Genomic DNA, 19,649 nt, shown 5'->3' with positions numbered 1-19,649 from the left:
TTGCGTGCAGGAATGAAAGTTTATTGATAAAATTAAAAAACATTTAGTAATTAAGTAAACTGCTCAGAAAAATGACTGAGGCACACCGAGGAAAGTACTGTCTGGTTTGATCTTTTTAATAAAAATATATGCAGACAACTCTTAAAAAGTTGACTGTAAGGTTGGAGGCTATTATATTATCAACATCTCTTCTATTGATTGTAAAACTATGTGAGACCAATCAAGACCTAGCAACAAATATGTGGACCAAAGTGTCCAGCTTCTAAAGTTTGCCAACAAGTGATTTCCATCCTTTTAAAATGAATGATGACGTGCCAATCACGGAGGCAAAAAAAAAATCCCTAGGGTAAATTGAAAAGGAAACAAAAACAGCAAATGCTGAAAATCTAGAGTCAGAACATAAAATTCTGATGAAAAGCATGAAAACAAAATGCCATGACCTGCCTTTTATCTTTGTAGATGCATTATGAAAGTCTGTGCAATAATCTACATTTTTGTTTAAATTCTGAAAAGACATGCATTGTTTCAATTTTAAATTCCTCCTTTATCTGTAGTTTGTGATAAAACTCGTGCAATTTCCAGAAGCCCTTCCATTTCAACAAAGATTACAAAATATCCTCACAGGAAGGCTGAATTTGATGAGCCCTGAAAGTAACTGTTTTAACAGGAACAGAGCAATGGGGAGAGGCAGAAAAAGAGCCTTTAACATGTTAGGTGTGTTTGCTGCTGCTTCTGATCCTGAACTCATTGGCGTAGTTGAGACATAGAGAATAGATTTATGAAACTGAATGCACATCTCATTTAAAAGTCAATTTTTTCATTAAGTAACAGCAGATTGTATTTCCAATTGCAGTCAGTCAAAGAGGATGAGAAACAGGCCGATTCTGCAAAAGGTTCTGAAGGAAAGGTAAGTGCCTTTGCAATTTTCCATAAGGTACAGGGCACAGATTCATTAAATTACTGGTGGATGTCCTACAAATGTTAGAGAAAAGGATTTACCCACAATGTACACATGGCATTATACAGGTACAGATCTTTCTCCAACTTGTGAAGCTCCATCCGGTGGTAGAAGTGTGAAGAGCATCTGCAGGCACACTCTTCAGTCTTTGTGCAAAGAGAGAATGAGCTACAGTGACAAGCTGCCACAGGCAGGCAGGATAGATTTTTTAAAAAGCATGGCAGGAAAATAATTATAGAAAGTGTTCAGAGGAAACGGGAAGCACCAGAGAGTGAAAAATAGGTCCCGTGAGGTGGAGGAGGTGGCAGAACAGCTCACTGTGCTGCCTCAGAGAAAGCATTCAGAAAAGTTTCATGAGACATTTATTTGCTACTCGATCTTCTTTGACACCACGCAGGGGGGTTAAGACCAAGTGGAGTCTTCAATGGAAGTAACATTATTGGGTTGTGAGGTAATAGGACCAAGGCTGATGGACATAATTCTGCCCTCCTTTCAATATCACACATCCTGTCCTAGTTGTTAAATCTCCACTGTACATCCCTGTGCCCACAAACCCCTTCTGCCTCACTCTGCACATGGTATACTTTCTTATGTCCATGATGGATGAATTAAACTTATAGTGAGCCTTACATTAGCACCAAAAATGCGTCAATTCTGCTTCAGTTCTGTGGTGGTATGTATTAGGGGTAATATGGTACCTGTGAAGCCGAGAGGCTATTGGCTGACAGGTCCCGGCTCCTGGTTGGATCTGCCGACTTCTGGCTCCGCCCTGAAGGTGGAGTATAAGAGCTCGAGTTCTCCCAGCAGCCGCATTCTGTAACTGAGCTGCTGGGGAACAAGTCTTGCTTAATAAAGCCTCGATAGACTTCATCACTTCTCGACTTGTGTAAGTCATTGTGCGCTACAATTTATTAAGCAAGCTTAAAAGATTATGGAGCTCCAGATCACCCCGGAGTGTCTGCGGATCAGCCCCCATGCAGCAAACTTGGCGGCCGTGTTTAAACACTGGCTAGCATGGTTCGAAGGCTACCTTTGAACGGCCCCCAGCCAGACCACGGAAGATCAGAAAATGCAGGTCCTGCATTCCAGGGTGAGCCCGGAGATCTACACACTCATCGAAGACGCGGAGGATTTCCCAACGGCGCTTGCCATGCTGAAAGGCATCTACATTCGGCCCATAAACCAGGTCTACGCACGCCACCAACTCGCGACGAGACAGCAAATTCCCGGAGAATCGCTCAACGAATTCTACAGCGCACTGCTAATTTTGGGACGAAACTGCAACTGCCCATCGGTGAGTGCGATCGAGCACACGGACCTGCTAATCAGAGACGCATTCGTGGCAGGTATGACTTCTCCCCAAATTCGTCAAAGACATTTAGAAAGAGACTCGCCAGGACTCTCAGAGGCATGGGCCCTTGCAGCCTCCCTCGATGTGGCCTCACAAAACGCCCACGCCTACGGCCCCGACCGTGCAGCAGCCCCTTGGGCTCCGTGGACCCCCGTTGCGACCGACTGCCCGGCACCCTCCGCAAGCCTGCGCGGCTAGAGCATCAGACCATCCCGGTGGGGCCCGCTGAAAGTTTTGCGGGCAGGCGAAACACCCCCGGCAGCGCTGCCCAGCCCGCGCAGCTATTTGTAAAAGCTGCGGCAAAAAGGGCCATTACGCGGCGGTGTGCCGGTCCCGGGGGGTCGCCGCAATCCCCGGGGAAGAACGAGGACAGCAGATTCAACCCCCCAACGATCCATGCGCGACCCGCGGGCGCTGCCATTTTTGGTCCCGAACACCACGAGGGGAGGATGGGCGCCGCCATCTTGTGACCCCCCGGCCCCGTGCGATTCATGGGGGCGGCCATTTTGTCCACCCCCGACCGCGTGCGATCCATGGACGCCGCCATCTTGGCTGACAGCCAAGGACCCCAGCATAGACGGCTCCACGCGGTACGAAGAAAACGCCGCGATGCTACAACCTGACTGGCTTCGGTGACCCTGGACCAATCGCGGCCCCGGACGCTCCAAACGACAACAACAACGGTGCTGGTCAACGGGTACGAGACGCCATGCTTGATCGACTCTGGGAGCACGGAAAGTTTTATTCACCCGGATACGGTAAGACGCTGTTTTCTTTCCATTCGTCCAAGCGCTCAAAAGATTTCCCTAGCTGCGGGATCCCATTCAGTAGAGATCAAAGGGGTCTGCATCGCGAACCTAACGGTGCAAGGGAGGGAGTTTAAGAACTATAGGCTTTACGTCCTTCCCCAACTCTGCGCGCCCACATTACTGGGGTTAGATTTCCAGTGTAACCTCCAGAGCCTAACATTCCAATTCGGCAGCCCCATACACCCACTCACTATCTGCGGCCTCGCAACCCTCAAGGTTTAACCGCCTTCCTTGTTTGCGAACCTCACCCTGGATTGCAAACCCGTCGCCACTAGGAGCAGACGGTACAGCGCCCAGGATCGGACGTTTATCCGGTCTGAAGTCCAGCGGCTGCTGAAGGAAGGCATAATCCAGGCCAGCAATAGTCCCTGGAGAGCTCAGGTGGTAGTTGTGAAGACCAGGGAGAAGCAGAGGATGGTCGTAGACTATAGTCAGACCATCAATAGGTACACGCAGCTAGATGCGTACCCTCTCCCCCGCATATCCGACATGGTCAATCGGATTGCACAGTACAAGGTCTTTTCCACCGTGGACCTCAAGTCCGCATACCACCAGCTCCCCATCCGCCCGAGTGACCGCAAGTACACGGCCTTCGAGGCAGACGGGTGGCTCTACCATTTTTTAAGGGTTCCATTTGGCGTCACAAACCGAGTCTCAGTCTTCCAACGGGAGATGGACCGAATGGTTGACCAGCACGGGTTGCAGGCCACGTTCCCATACCTCGACAACGTAACCATCTGCGGCCATGACCAGCAGGACCACGACGCCAACCTCCAAAAATTCCTCCAGACCGCTAACGCCCTGAACCTCACATATAACGAGGAAAAATGCGTTTTTAGCACCAACCGTCTGGCCATCCTGGGATACGTAGTGCGTAATGGAGTGATAGGCCCCGACCACGAACGCATGCGCCCGCTTTTGGAATTTTCCCTCCCCCACTGCTCCAAAGCCCTGAAATGCTGCCTGGGCTTCTTTTCGTATTACGCCCAGTGGGTTCCCCAGTACGCAGACAAGGCCCACCCGTTAATCCAGTCCACTACCTTCCCCCTGTCGACAGAGACCCGCCAGGCCTTCAGCCGCATCAAAGTGGATATCGCAAAGGCCACGATGCACGCAATCGATGAGTCCCTCCCCTTCCAAGTCGAGAGCGACGCATCCGATGTAGTTCTGGCGGCCACTCTCAACCAAGCGGGCTGACCCGTGGCCTTTTTCTCCCGGACCCTCCACGCCTCAGAAATCCGCCACACCTCAGTGGAAAAGGAAGCCCAAGCCATAGTGGAAGCTGTGCGACATTGGAGGCATTACCTGGCCGGCAGGAGGTTGACTCTCCTCACTGACCAAAGGTCGGTAGCCTTTATGTTCGATAATGCACAGCGGGGCAAAATCAAGAACGACAAGATCTTGAGGTGGAGGATTGAGCTCTCCACCTATAACTATGAGATCTTGTATCGTCCCGGAAAGCTGAACGAGCCGTCCGATGCCCTATCCCGCTCAAGTAGACCGCCTCCAAGCCCTCCCCTGCCACCCGGGAGTCACTCAATCCTACCATTTCGTAAAGTCCCGCAACCTCCCCTACTCTGTGGAGGAGGTCCGTACAGTCACCAGGAACTGCCAGATCTGCGCAGAGTGCAAACCGCACTTTTTCAGGCCAGATAGAGCGCACCTGATAAAGGCTTCCCGTCCCTTCGAACGCCTCAGTTTGGATTTCAAAGGCCCCCTCCCCTCCACCGACCGCAACGCATACTTCCTGAACGTGGTGGACGAGTACTTCCGTTTCCCCTTCGCCATCCCCTGCCCCAACATGACAGCAGCCACAGTCATTAAAGCCCTTGGCAACATGTTTACACTGTTCGGTTTCCCGCGTACATCGATAGCGACAGGGGGTCCTCCTAAACGAGCGACAAGCTGCGTCAGTTCCTGCTCAGCAAGGGCATTGCCTCGAGCAGGACGACCAGCTACAACCCCCGGGGGAACGGTCAGGTAGAGAGGGAGAATGGTACGGTCAGGAAGACCATCCTATTGGCCCTACGGTCCAGAGATCTCCCAGTGTCCCGGTGGCAGGAAGTCCTCCCGGATGCCCTCCACTCCATCCGGTCGCTGCTGTGTACCACCACTAACCAAACGCCTCTCGAGCGCCTCCTTGTCTTCCCTAGGCAGTCCTCCTCCGAACGTCGCTGCCGACCTGGCTGGCAGCCCCAGGACCCATCTTCCTCCGAAAGCAGGTGCGGACGCACAAATCGGACCCGTTGGTCAAGAGGGTACAACTTCTCCACGCAAACCCTCAGTACGCCTACGTGGCGTACCCCGACGGCCGACAAGACACGGTCTCCCTACGGGACCTGGCGCCCGCCGGAAACACACACACACTCTCAACACCGATCACCCCCTCCCTGCCACCGGCGCACCCCACGACCGCTCCCTTCCTGGGTGGATCGGTCCTCCTCACGTGCCCGCCCAGGAGTAAAGAAACAGGAACGAACAGCGCAACGCTCCCAGAGACGACAGTGCCCGAGCCAGCACCTGCACCACCACCGGGGCTGAGGCGATCGACAAGGACAACCAAGGCACCCGCTCGACTCGTGGAATCCGCGTGACACCAAAAACAAGAATTTTGTTGTAAATAATTCTGACACAAACTTGTACATAGTTAACTGTTGGGCTAAATGCATAAGCCACTGTTCGAAATTTGTTCCAGGACCATCCTTGTAAACCCCTACCACCATGCGAACCACCACCCCGCCTGGTTCCTTTTTAACAAGGGGTGAATGTGGTGGTATGTATTAGGGGTAATATGGTACCTGTGAAGCCGAGAGGCTATTGGCTGACAGGTCACGCGTCCTGGTTGGATCTGCTGACTTCTGGCTCCGCCCTGAAGGCGGAGTATAAGAGCTTGAGTTCTCCCAGCAGCCGCATTCTGCAACTGAGCTGCTGGGGAACAAGTCTTGCTTAATAAAGCCTCGATAGACTTCATCACTTCTCGACTTGTGTAAGTCATTGTGCGCTACAAGTTCTTTATCAACGTGAAAGGTTGTTGCACAATGAAGCTCTCATACGCTCTGCATGAGAATGATGTGCAAGGTGTTCAATCCCATCAGAATGTTTTGTAGGGGAGAGTGGGGTTGAGATTGGAATTGGGTGAGATAGACATCAGGTTTTGCAGTGCTGATGTCTTTGGTTGCTTTCATCCCACAATAACAACCTTTGTAGCAACAGACATAGCATTTCAAAAATAAATTTAGTTTGTACGATGTTTTGATATGCGTCAATGTAAAAGATGTTAGGGACGATTTTCCAGCCGCATTGTACTCGGTGCAAATCCCGCTATGTCCGGAAAGTACTGGGGAAACACTGAAAAGGGATTTGTGATTGGTGCCAAACAATTTGCGATATTCCTGGGCCCTCCCAGCAATGTTTGGGGTGGATCTGATTACCATTCATTTAAATATGCAAAGTCGGCTTGAGGTTGAATCTTCCAGATTATTCCTATCTGCCAGAGTAATGTGCCAGTGGTGGGAATCACTACACTCTCCACAAACAGAGACTAGGTGTGATAACCATGTCAGGGGGCTCAGAGGCCATAGTAGCCCTGGGTGGTCAGGACATTCTGGCACCCTGGCACCTTGGCGGTGCCATCTTGGTACTTCCAGGGACACTGCCAGGTTGGCTAGTGTGGCAATGGGATTTAAGTTTTACCCAGAGTAAGTTGCACTCTGAGGTGCTTCAATTAATCTCTGCCCATTATACTGGGGCATCTGGGACCTGATTGAACACGACAAACAATTGCATATCTCCTTAATTGGACTGAAGGATTATGGAATTAGCAATGTAAAGAATGGGTGAATTCAATGTCAAATCAGGTACAGAAAGAAAAATAAAGCAAGGGAAAGAAAGACTGGCTTGCATAGAGAGAAAAACAGGAGAAGTAAAAATAAAATAAATTTCAATTATTACATTTTTAAAATCTCCAATTAACACCTGAAGGAATAAGAGTCCATGTTTGTAATTTTCAGTGCCAGTAATTGATTGGCAGTAATTAATATTTAGCACATTGTGAAAGAAAACATCGAAAAGTTCCCTTTATCTAAATCCAAGGATATCTAAATATGTGCAAACTTTAAAATGTCTCAAAATCCGGAGGGAATTCTAAAACGTGATTCCAGCATGATTAGGATTTGCCATTTTCATCCACCTATGGGTTGATGATCACACATATCCCGGGGACCAAATTTTAATACTTTAGCATGTCATTAGTAAGCACTCATTCCAAACCCCCTCCCCCCCCGGCATGGAATATTCACCAGGATCCAGCGTGACATCACACCAGCGTCATTTACAACAGATCTACAAAAGCATGAACCTGGCGGCCTCACCTTTGAGAGGGATATCGGAGGTGAGTGCTCAGGAAGCCATGATTCTCCAGGTTCTTCACTGCTCAGGGTACATCGGAGAAGACGTGGGGGGGGGACAGAGATAAGTTCAATGCGGGGCTTCCTTGTGGCACCCCATGAGGTTGCAAATGTGGGTCCCATGCATCCACTCAATAGTCCTGTCACCTAACTCAACTGCGAGGAAAGAGGGTTTGGGAAATGGCCAGGAGAAATATGCCAGTGAGATTCTCAAGTTTCCAGGTTTGTAATCCTGGTGGAGTTGAGTGGGACAGGTGTGGGGATATGGCACTGTGAGAGGGGAGAGTGTGATAATTAATGGAGGGGAAGCACATGGTGAAAGTCCCAGAGGTGAAGGGAGCTAAGAGGCAGGCCTTTCCCAGGAATCCTCAATTGCTCACATTTCTTCTCTAAGTGCATGATTCTGGAGAATCATGGAGCCTGTCGAGTTGACATTTCTACTAATTGTGACAGAGCAGCAGCAGAGCCAGAGACTTGCTGCTGCACATGGTCAGGGCCAATACCAAGCTGAGGAGGGGGAGACTGGGCACATAGCTGTACAGGAAGCAGCAGCACAGAGGGAAAAGCCCTGGTTCAGACTGTGCCAGCCAAGGGTCTCCCGACATTGAACAACCTTGTCAGAGTCACAGAGCAGGAGAAGATTGCACCTGCCCCGGGGGCAGTGGATCACCTCTGCCATGTCCTGCAAGAGTTAGAACTACATGACCCTTAAAGTTACCACCACTCTGACCATCTGTGTGAACTCCTCAGGCGGGATTCTCCAACCCCCCGCCGGTCGTAGAATGCCCGGGGGGGTGGCGCGAAATCCGCCCTGATGCCGGCTGCCATATTCTCCGGCGCCATTTTTCGGGCGGGAGCGTGGTTCATGCCACGCCGGTTGGGGGCTGTTGGCAGCGGCCCCCCCTCCCCGGCAATTCTCCGGGCCCCGATGGGCCGGGCGGCTGTCCGTTTTTGACCAGTCCTGCCGGCGTGAATCACTCAGCTCTGACACCAGCGGGACCTGGCAGGTAAGTCGGCTGGGGGGGGGGTGGGGGTGGCTTGGGGGGATCCAACCCCGGGGGGGCCCCCACGGTAGCCTGGTCCGCAATCGGGGCCCACCGATTTGCGGGCGGGCCTGTGCCGTGGGGGCACTCCTTCCTTTCGCGCGGTCCCTGTAGGGCTCCGCCATGGCCGGCGCGGAGAAGGGAACCCCCTCCCGCGCATGCACCAAAACAAGCTGGCGGTTCCGCGCATGAGCGAGATCCCCCCGCGGCCCTTCGAGGTCCCCAGAGGCTGCCCGCGCAGCCAGGTCCCGCCGGTAGGTACCTACTCTAATTTACACCGGCGGGACCGGCCTAAAGCGGGCGGCCACTCGACGCACCACGGGCCAGAGAATCGCCAGGGGGGCCGCTGCTAGCGGCCGCCGACTGGCATGGCGTGATTCCCGCCCCCTCCAAACCCTCGTCGCCAGAGAATTCGGCAGCTGGGGGGGGTGGGATTCACGCCGCCCCCCGGCGATTCTCCGACGCGGCTGTATACTTTTCACTGTATACCAGTACATGTGACAATAATAAATCAAATCAAATCAAATCAGTAGGTTTCCATGATTGTGCCCGATTCCATGGGCAGGTCGCTAAAGCCATTGGACTCTGCAGGCAAATGATGATGACTTGCATTGTGGACAGAGAAATGCTCTTCTCTTCGTCAGCCATATGTCTGACTCCTGCCTGCCAGAGAGCTGAATAGGTCCTGCCAAGAAATAGCCTGATCATGGGGTTGAGAGACGTGGGATGAGCTCTCATCTGCAACAGCCCCTTCAAGTTCAGGGATTCTGTTGTGTTCCTCCAACTAACCTCCAGTGTGGGTCAGATTCTTCATACTTTGTCAGCCCACGGCATCCTCATCACTGGAGAAGAGTGGCTACAATGAGAGGCCTAAACATTGATGCCAGGCTGCCAGCATCAGCACGTCTTTACTAAGTCATCATGTGGGAGGTGGTAGAGACATTGTGCTGCTACTCTCACACTGCACAGGGATGAAACGCCGAGTGTGCGTGGGGATTTGCGGAGCGTAGCGTCATGAAATGACAGGGAAGACAATTTGCTGGTGAACAAAGTGATGTTTATTTATATGTTATTTTTTATAATGGTGACCACCTTAACCAGTACTTGTACTTAGCCATGCCCACTAGCTGCCGACCGTATCTTACTCCTCCTCACTCTCCCACTATGTCTAGTGTATCCCCAAGATCCACAGCTGAGGTTTGTCAGTCTGCTGCCTTCCACCCCCTATTGCCTGAGATATATATGTCAGGCATCCCCTGCGGGGCCTGGACATTGCGGGTCCATGTGTACTCTTGGATAGCAATGGTAATGTAGCGCTTGCCTCCTCGGTGTGCAGTGCTGGAGGTGTGGCGCTCACAGGGAGGGGACTATTAGATGGACTGAACATCGCCAGGATCCTCTGGGTGGAAGGCCCCAGGCTGAGCTCCTGCTAATCCTCGTCCCTTGGTTTGCCTTGGGGCCACTGTGCTCCTACATGAGATAGAGGGGTAGAAGATCCAGAAGCCCCGCTGCCCTCTGACACAGACACTCGTGGATTCCCCCCAGTGCCTGCACCATGCAGTTGAAGCCCTGCACCATGGAGCTAATGCTCTCAGTAATGGAGGTCATGAGCTGAGCCATGGAGTGAACATCCCCCGCTATGGAATGCAGGTCCTTCACCAAGATCTCCGCTGCTGATGGCACCCTCAGACAGAAGGCGATGGGTCTCCTCCAGTCGACCTTGGAGTCCGAGGAGGGATGTTGTCATCCCTTCATGATTCTTGTGACTCTGTCTTTGCAGTTCCATAAGCTCAGGGTTGACCAGACCCAGTGACATATCTTCAGCCAAGGGCACAGCAGCATCCAGGGGCTTAGCATTCCTCCGAGTGCCAGATCCCTAGAATGTCCCTGCCTCGGCCTGCTGTGGATCTTCAGCTCTGAGATGCTCACCAATGAGTGACCCAGAAGCCTGCCCACTAGGTAGTCCCACCGAGTTGTGAGTATCTGCACTGGTGAAGGGTGCGGGTGACAGCTATGATGCCTCTTCAGTGGTTATATCTGAGAAGTCCCCATTTGAGCTTCACGGGTCTGTTGATTTCAGGGTGCATGTGGATGGTCGGGCTGCTGTCCTGATTGCCCTGCAAGAGAAGGGAAGTGGCATTAGTACATTAATATGGGGGATTAATGATGCAACATCTTTCCTTACATGAGGTTTCATGAATGGCTGTTTGTCTTTAGGATTCTCACTTTTGCTCACTGCCCCCACTTCGCCATCAGCACAGGCGCGGTCAGGCTTCTCCGCGGCCAGCTCAACGGCTCTTCCTTCATAGGGGGATGAGGTTGCTGAGCTCCCGCCTGACCCCGGCTGACTGTGCTCTCTCATGCCAGTTGTGCTCAAGTTTGTCCTGCGGAGAAACCGATGGGGAGAGTGTAGGCGGTATTCTTGTCAGCTCAGGTGGTTGAGGAGTGGCATATGTGGGATTGGAGTAGGAGCAGGGATGTGAGGAGCCGAGTTGAGACTGGGAAGCGCTATGGAGGTTGAGGGGTGGAAGAGGACCTTGTCACATGTGGGCAACCCACGAGAGATCACCTTTGAATAATGAGGGGAGGGTGAGGGGGTGCAGTGAGAGACTGGAGTGGCAGACTTACTGAACTGCTGACCGTGTCTGCCTGGGTTTCACCCCCACAACCCAAAAGATGTGCAGGTTAGGTGGATTCGCCACGCTAAATTGTCCCTTTTTTGAGAATGTTGGCCTCATTTCAAAGAGAATAGAGTATAAAAATAGGGACGTCCTACTAAAACTACACATGGCACTAGTTGGACCTCAACTGTAATGCTGTGAACAGTTCTGATCCCCTTATCAAAGGAAAGATATGCTGGCATTGGAGGCAGTCCAGAGAAGGTTCACAAGGTTGATCCCTTGTATGGAGGGCCTGTACTGACTGGGTTTAGAAGAATGAAAGGCAACCTTATTGAGACATATTGGATTCTCATGGGGCTTGACTGGGTAGATGCTGAAAGGTTGTTTCCCCTTGTGGGAGAGTCAAGGACCAGAGAGCATAATCTCAGAGTAAGGGGGTCATCCATTTAAGACAGAGATGAGGAGGAATTTCTTCTCTCAAAGCGTAGTAAATTTGTGGGATTCTTTGCTGCAGAAAGCTATGGAGGCAGCACTATTAAATATATTCAAAGCTGAGATAGACAGCTTTTTAATCAGTAAGGAATCAAGCATTATGGGGATAAGATGGGAAGTGGAGTTGAGAATTATCAGATCAGATCAGGGGCTGCATGGTGGTGCAGTGGTTAGCACTACTGCCTCACCACGCCGAGGATTCGGATTCGATCCCGGCCCAGGGTCACTGTCTGTGTGGAGTCTGCACATTCTCCCCTTGTCTGCGTGAGTCTCACCCCCACAACCCAAAAAGATGTGCAGGGTAGATGAATTGGCCATGCCATATTGCCCCTTAATTGGGTACACTAAATTTAAAAGAAATCATATCTGATCAGTCATGATCTTATTGAATAGCAGTGCAGACTTGATGGGCCAAATGGCCTACTTATCCTCCTAGATTGTATGATCTTATGGTCTACAGCTTCAGGACTATGTCATTACTGTGCAACAAGTTTATATTGATTGTTCTCATCAAAAAGTTGATTAGATGATTATAGACAGATGATAATGAGTTTTTCTCTTATTCTTGGGATGTAGGTACATGGGCCTGGCCACACTTATTGTCTAGTCCAAGTTACATTGCATAATAAACATTGTGTTGCCACTCCATACATCACAGTGGATTGCCAGTTCATACAACAGTGTACTGTCACTCCATACTATGCTGTGCATTGTCACTCTTTATTACACAATGTACTGTAGCTCCTTACTGTACTGTGTACTCCCTCCATGTTGACATTGAGGTAAGCACGCTGTCAACCGCCCTGCCCCCCCCCCCCCCAACCAGCCCAATATCCACTATGTGTTCCCATTATGTGTATTGGGGGGAGAGAGCACCGAGGCCATCGAGGGGAAACTTGCAGGCACAGGGTGGGAGGAGGGAGCGGGGGACAGAGTGTCGAGGTCATTGAGGGAAACCTGCAGGTGTGGGGGAGAGGGGGGCAGTTGGGAGAAACACTGGCAATATGTCCGCAGTGGTTGTTGGCTGTGGGAGGGGAGAAGGCCCCCGATGGTTGTGCTGGGGTGGAGTGGGCCCCGACAATTGTGCTGACCGGGGGGGGCACGGGGTAAGCCCCGATGATTGTGCTGGGGAGGACAGGGAGAGAGCCCCTAATGATTGTGCTGGGGAGGACAGGGAGAGAGCCCCTGATGATTGTGCTAGGGTGGACAGGGAGCGAGCCCCTGATGATTGTGCTGGGGAGGACAGGGAGAGAGCCCCTGATGATTGTGCTAGGGTGGACAGGGAGAGAGCCCCTGATGATTGTGCTGGTGAGGACAGGGAGAGAGCCCCTGATGATTGTGCTAGGGTGGACAGGGAGAGACCCCTTGATGATTGTGCTAGGGTGGACAGGGTGAGAGCCCCTGATGATTGTGCTGGGGAGGACAGGGAGAGAGCCCCTGATGATTGTGCTAGGGTGGACAGGGTGAGAGCCCCTGATGATTGTGCTGGGGAGGACAGGGAGAGAGCCCCTGATGATTGTGCTGGGGAGGACAGGGAGAGACCCCTTGATGGTTGTTCTGGGGGGAGGGAGACAGCCTCCGGTGATTATGCTGAGGGCGGTGGGAAAGAGAGAGTCCCCGATGATTGTGCCTGGGGAGGGGGAGGGAAAGAACCCCTGATTCCCAAATGATGGGGGTTCAATTCAGTTCTGATCGGGGCACCCTTTTAGAGATGGGTCTCTGATCTCTCTGGAGCTGGCCTTGCTGGCTCTACCAGGCCCCACACCACCAAGCTGATGGTGAAAACCTCGCCCACTTATGTTGTTTTTTCTGACTGCCTGATAATCTGCACTAAAAACTCAGCTGTGCAGCTGGAGAGCTAGGCACTGTTTTCAGTCCGATCCTGACACTCTGAAATAAATACAGGAAAATTCCACCCATCATAATGTGTTGTCGCATTGATAAAACAAACACAAAAGCATACGCTGCAAACATTTGCTTGGCATTGAATCTGTTACATTAATCCACTCCAGTATATTTTGATAGCTTTCACCTGCTGTCGACAGTGTAAATATATCTACTATGTGATGTGGATTTGTCTTCTTACGTTTCCAGAAAGTGTTGCCGAGAGGTTGTCTGGATATGAAGAGTTGTCATAAACCTAGTTTCAAGGCATGGCTTGATACTTGTAAAATACTGACGTATTTGAAAAGTTAATCTTCCAGAATATTCTCATTATCATCTATTTTTTAAAGTATTTGTGATTTTCTTTTCTCTGCAAATTGTATTAATTGAGTTAATCATAGACCCTTCCTTGTCCTTTTTAAAGATAATGTAGATAATGTTAAGAGGGAAGGTGAAAAAGCATAGTAAAGAAGCAAAGAGGGATCATGAGAACAACTGGCAGAAACATAAAGAGGAATCCCAAATTCTTCTATAGGTAAATAAATAGTAAGAGGAGGTGTAGGGCTGATTCTACACATGGAGGCAGGGAAGCATGGCTGAGGTATTAAATGAATAACTTACAATAATAATCTTTATTGTCACACGTAGGCTTACATTGCAATGAAGTTACTGTGAAAAGCCCCTTGTCGCCACATTCCGGCGCCTGTTTGGGTACACAGAGGGAGAATTCAGAATATCCAAATTACCTGACAGCACGTCTTTCGGGACCAGTGGGAGCACCCAGAGGAAACCCACGCAGACACGGGGAGAACGTGCAGACTCCGCACAGACAGTGACCCAAGCCGGGGAATCGAACCTGGGACCCTGGTGCTGTGAAGCCACAGTGCTAACCACTGTACTACCGTGTTGCCCACATCGGCCTTTGCATTGGTCTTTATCAAGGAGATAGATGCTGCTCAGTCCGTGGTGACAGACAAGGAAAGTCTGTCACTAGAAGGGTTAAAAATTAATAAGGAGGAAGTGTTGAATAGACTGTCCGTACTTAAAGTTGACAAGGCACCTTGACCGGATGAGATATATCTGACGATATTGAAGGAAATGAGAATGGAAATTACAGGATCACTGGTCATAAGACTTGAGGGAGGTGTCAGAGTACTGGAAAATTGCAGATATTACCTCCTTGTTCAAAAAAGGCTGTAAGGATAAGTTCAACCATTACAGACAAGTCAGTTTAACTTCAGTGGTCGGAAAGCTTCTAGAAACAATTATTTGGGAAAGGATGAAGAATATAGTACCCTGGGCTTAATTAATAGGGGTGTGGAGTATGGCGGTATTGTGACCTCACCTGAAGTTTTGTGTACAGTTCTGGGCACTACACTATGGGGAGGATGTGAACGCATTGAAGAGAGTGCAAAGGATGTTAACCAAGGCTATTTCCAGGGATGAGAAATTTCAGTTATGACAGTAGATTGGAGAGATTGAGACTACTCTCCTTGAAGAGAAGAAGACTAATGGGAGATTTGATAGAGGTGTTCGAGATCATAAGCGGACTACGCAGAGTAGATAGAGAGAAACTCTTCCAGCTGATAAAAAGATCAAGAATGAGAGGGCAGAGATTTAATGTGATTTGCAAAAGAAGCAAATGTGATGTGAGAAAAACTTTTCACAAGCGAGTCGTTCGAGTCTGGAATGCACAGTCTGAAAGTGTGATGAAGGCAGATTCAATCGAGGCCTTCGAGGGGGCATTCAATGATAATTTGAATAGAAACAATGTGCAGGGGTACAGGGAAAAGGCACGGGGATGGCATTAAGTCATGATGCTCATTTAAAAAGCAGGTGAAGATACGATGAGCCAAATGGCCTCCTTCTTCACTGTAACTATTTTGTGATTCTGTGTTTGTAAACAAAGCCTGTGTGTGAGGTAACCATACAGACTAGGAGGCCTCAAATTTGATTTTTTTTTTTTGTCTATGTAGAGTTAAGGAAGATGTAGAGCCTCATCTGACAGAACTCAGAAGGAGGAGTTTGCCCAGATCTTGTGTTCCCAATTTCTGATTTAACAATGTCCACTGGAAAGATGCAATGTGTGCGTGCGTATGTATGTGTATGTGCAGGCTTCAACTGGACAGGATCATGCTCAACCTTGATGATGGTTGGAGAGTTTGTTCAGGCTCACATGGTCGTTGACACATGTATTGGAGGGCTACCAAAAGAACAAAGTCCCAGTAAGGGGTCAACACCCTCAAGAAAGAAGTGGTTAGCACTGCTGTCTCACGGCGCCAAGGTCCCAGGGTCGATTCCGGCTCTGGGTCACTGTCCGTGTGGAGTTTTCACATTCTCCCCGTGTTTGCGTGTGTTTTGCCTCCACAACCCAAAGAATTGCAGGGTAGCTGGATTGACCACGCTAAATTGCCCCTTAATTGGAAAAAATAAAAAAAATTTAAAAGGAGCATGTCTCCTGTAAATTGTCAATTTCAAAGTCTTTATCAAATAGAATTACTGAAATCAAATTAACATCCCAAGAAGCATACTTAAATTCCTAAAGATTTTTAAGTGGGGTTTTAACTCATTCCAACCCCATTCACTGACACAGAGTTAAAATCAGGCCCATTGTATAATCCATGGAGTTGCAACCTGCTCATTTTTCTGGTTTCTGTTTCAGTTTTTTTTAAATTTAGAGTACCCAATTATTTTTTTCCAATTTAGGGGCAATTTAGCATGGCCAATCCACCTAACTTGCACATCTTTGGGTCCTCAGCGCCGTAGTCCCAGTGCTAACCACTGTGCCACCGTGCTGCCTGGTTTCTGTTTTAGCTAACATTTTAAGAAGGGTATACTTAGGAATGATCCAGGTCACAGGTATACCATAGCCCTTCCTTCAAGTACGCATAGAAAATTGCACCCATGGTTCATCTATATCTTAAATATTTCTGAGTGCATTTGTTTCCCAAAAGAGAAAGGACCACACAGTGTCTGGAGAGTTAGGAGAGTCATCTGGTTTTTATTTCACTTATGCTTGGCTCTGGGCACCGCTCTTACTCATTGCTTTCAATGGAGAAATCAGCAATACTAAGACCCATCGGCTGAGCAGGGCCAAATCGGGGTGAAAAATAGCACTTGCAATTTTTAATTTTATAAATTTACATTTAAATAATTCAGTTAAATTGTGGATATGTTTGCCCTCTACACGTGATAAGGCCATTTACCTGGAGTGTTATCCTTAATGCTTACTTATGAAAACTTTATTTTTGTGCCTTTTCAATGCCACAAGAAATATCTTGCATGATACCCCATTATGTATTTAAAAGTGTGGCTTTGTTTTCTGCAGTGAGGTCACTTTACATCCAGTGATTTTAGAGGCAGAAGATGTGTTGGCGTGACTTTACTCTTTACATCATCGATATTAATATAAAGAACTTTGTAGTTAATTATGTGGCTGAAGAAGCAACAGAGCAACAGGCAGTGCACGTCACTCGTTATCTGTAGATGTTGCAGCTCCAGACTGTACTATTTTATTTAGATTAAAGTAACAACAGGCTTTGGATTGTCTGTGGGAGGGGAAAGATAGCATGGTTTATATCGAGAGGGATAGAATTGAAAAGCTGAGGAGTTACAATAAACTTGTATTGAATCTCGGTTTGAACACTTTTGACATATTGTGTTCAGTTCTTTTTACTTTATTTATCCTTTTTTTTCAATTCCAAGCAGTATTTTCCTCTCTATTTGACTGCCAGTCGTATTATTATTCTGCAGCCCTGCTCAAACTGATGGTGCTTCATATTTCTGGAGCGAAATTCTCCTACCCGCCCCGCCACATTTCTGCCCCGACCGGCCAGCGGGAGTCTCCGTTACACCGGCCAGTCAATGGGGTTTCCCATTGTGGGGCAGCCCCACGCCGTCGGGAAACCCCCGGGCGCCGGCAAAACGGAGACTCCCGCCGGCGGAGAATGACGCCCCTGATTTCTGAATGACGTGGAGTGAATGCATGAAGGATTTACAAGAGTAACATTAGAAATGCAAGTTTATAATGGAAAAAGATAAACAGTCTGGGTCTTTTTTCTGTCAGAGAAAAAGCTGAAGAGTCCTAATAGAGTTCTTCAACATTTTGCTAGGTTTATCTGGAGTGGATACAGGGGAAAAGGCCTGAATTTTTTGTCACAATGAAGAGTGTCTCCGGCTTATCCAAAATGGTTCTAGAGATCCAATTCCACAACTGGCACCTCCAAATCTGGCACCTGGCCATTTTCGCCATGGCCGCACTCCCACCCTCCCTGCCGGGGTTTGCACATCTGTGATTCATGGAGGGGCTGCATATGTTAAAGCGCAGCCACCTTCAGTCAAATCCAATATCTACTTGTGAAATGTCCAAAACAAGGCTTGTGCTCTTTAGACCTATCAGGAGAAAGTCTGACGTTAACAGGATTCTTTGGAGCGATAGTGTGCCATTTTGGATAGCTCTAGGGATAGGGACAAGTTTAGGAAAAGTAAGGTGCCCTTTGGGAGAAGTCAGGTGCCCTTTTGGATTTCTAAAAGTAAATGTGCATGTTCGTTGGAACTATCAGCTTCTTAAGGGAATTATTAAGAGAGCAATAAAGGTAGCTGTCAAGGGATTTAAATATCCTGACCTTCACATTTAAAAGCACAAAGCAGTCTGCATAGTTTGAAAAATCAGTTCTTGCTATTTCGCTCTGAAGGTTGACATAATCCTGAGGGCCATCTGTAGGATTTGAGCTACATGACTGATCTCACAACCTATCATTATAACAGTTCACGGTTTAATCAACAGCTCCAAATAGTTACAAAGATTTTGTGAGGCTATGAATACAAACGTTTGTTGTTTTAAGGGATTAAATGGTTGAAGGAAACTAAATGTAGTGAATGGGTGTCCTATCAGTGCGAATGTTTTTCTTTTAAATAGTGAATTCATGGTGCCTCATGGCGCTGAGGAACCTGGTTCGATCTGGCCCCTGGTCACTGTCCGTGTGGTCGAATCCCCAGGAACGTTGGGCAACTGGCAGTGTGCCCTGGGTGCCAAACTGGTAATGTCAGAGTGCCCAGATGACGTTGGGAGGTTGGTTGTGGTACTGCCAGTGTGCCAGGCTGGCAATGCCAAGGTGCCCGGTGGTATTTTGCCCGCCCCGGGGTTTGGAACTGGAGCATCCTGCCCATATGAGGTGGTGTGCGGGGGGGGCTTGAGGACACCCCTACATGTGAGTTGGGGCATTGGGGGGAGGGGGGGTGCGTCTGAGTGTCAGGTCGGGAGTTTGAGAGATCACGGCACCATTTTCTCTTCCTGCAATGAGTGGAGCTCCTCAATGCAGGAAATGCAACTGAGTGAGGCCTCAGCGTGGCATTTCCTCGCTGAGGCCTGAAAAAAAACAGAACTCCGTTCGATAGTGACCCCTCTAACCCCACCCAGAATGGACTCATTTATCCGTTCGATCGTGCCTCAAAATGGCACACAGTATTCCATATGCGGTCTCACCAAGGTTCGATATAATTGCAGTCAGACATTTTTACTCCTGTACTCAAATTCTCTTGTAATAAAGACCAACATTTCATTTGCCTTTTTAATTGCTCACTGGACCTGCATGTTAGTTTTCAGTAGCCCCTGAACAAGGATCCTCAAGTTACTTTGAAGCTCAACACTTCCCAGCCTCTCACAATTTATGAAATACTCTGTATTTCTATTTTTCCCTAAGTGGATAACTTCACATATCTCCACATTGTATTCTATCTGCCACATTTCTGCCTACTTTCCTAGCCTCTCCAAATCTCCAGGAAGTATCTTTGCATCCTCCTCACAACGCAGACTTCCTCCCAGTTTTGTGTCATTTGCAAACTTGGAAATATTATATTTAATCTCCACAATCAAATCATTGATGTAGATTGTGACTAGCACTGATCGTTGCGGTACTCCAGTAATCACTGCCAATCTAAAAATTACCTATTTATTCCTACTCTCTGTTTTCTGTCCATTAACCAATTATCAAACCATTGGTTACTCCCAATCCCATATTCTCTAATTTTGTTTACTGACCTCTTGTGTGGGTTGATTAACTGGGCTGTTAAACATTGGAGAGAT

The 19,649-nt window shown here is 48.9% G+C and overlaps 1 protein-coding gene across 2 annotated transcripts in view; it reads left to right on the top strand.

Annotated features, from left to right (window-relative positions):
• The window catches only part of bcas1 (brain enriched myelin associated protein 1), a 75,750-nt gene that overhangs the window by 44,246 nt on the left and 11,855 nt on the right, over positions 1-19,649 (top strand). For both annotated transcript variants that reach the window (XM_072514702.1, XM_072514701.1), the window contains exon 6: positions 854-907. In XM_072514702.1, the coding sequence (XP_072370803.1) occupies positions 854-907 (54 nt within the window). The remainder of the gene's footprint in view (positions 1-853; positions 908-19,649) is intronic.

Source organism: Scyliorhinus torazame, chromosome 8 (assembly GCF_047496885.1).
Source record: "Scyliorhinus torazame isolate Kashiwa2021f chromosome 8, sScyTor2.1, whole genome shotgun sequence".
NCBI classification, from domain to species: Eukaryota; Metazoa; Chordata; class Chondrichthyes; order Carcharhiniformes; family Scyliorhinidae; genus Scyliorhinus; species Scyliorhinus torazame.
Note: the sequence above shows the minus strand (reverse complement) of the source record. Positions and strands in the feature narration are given on the sequence as shown.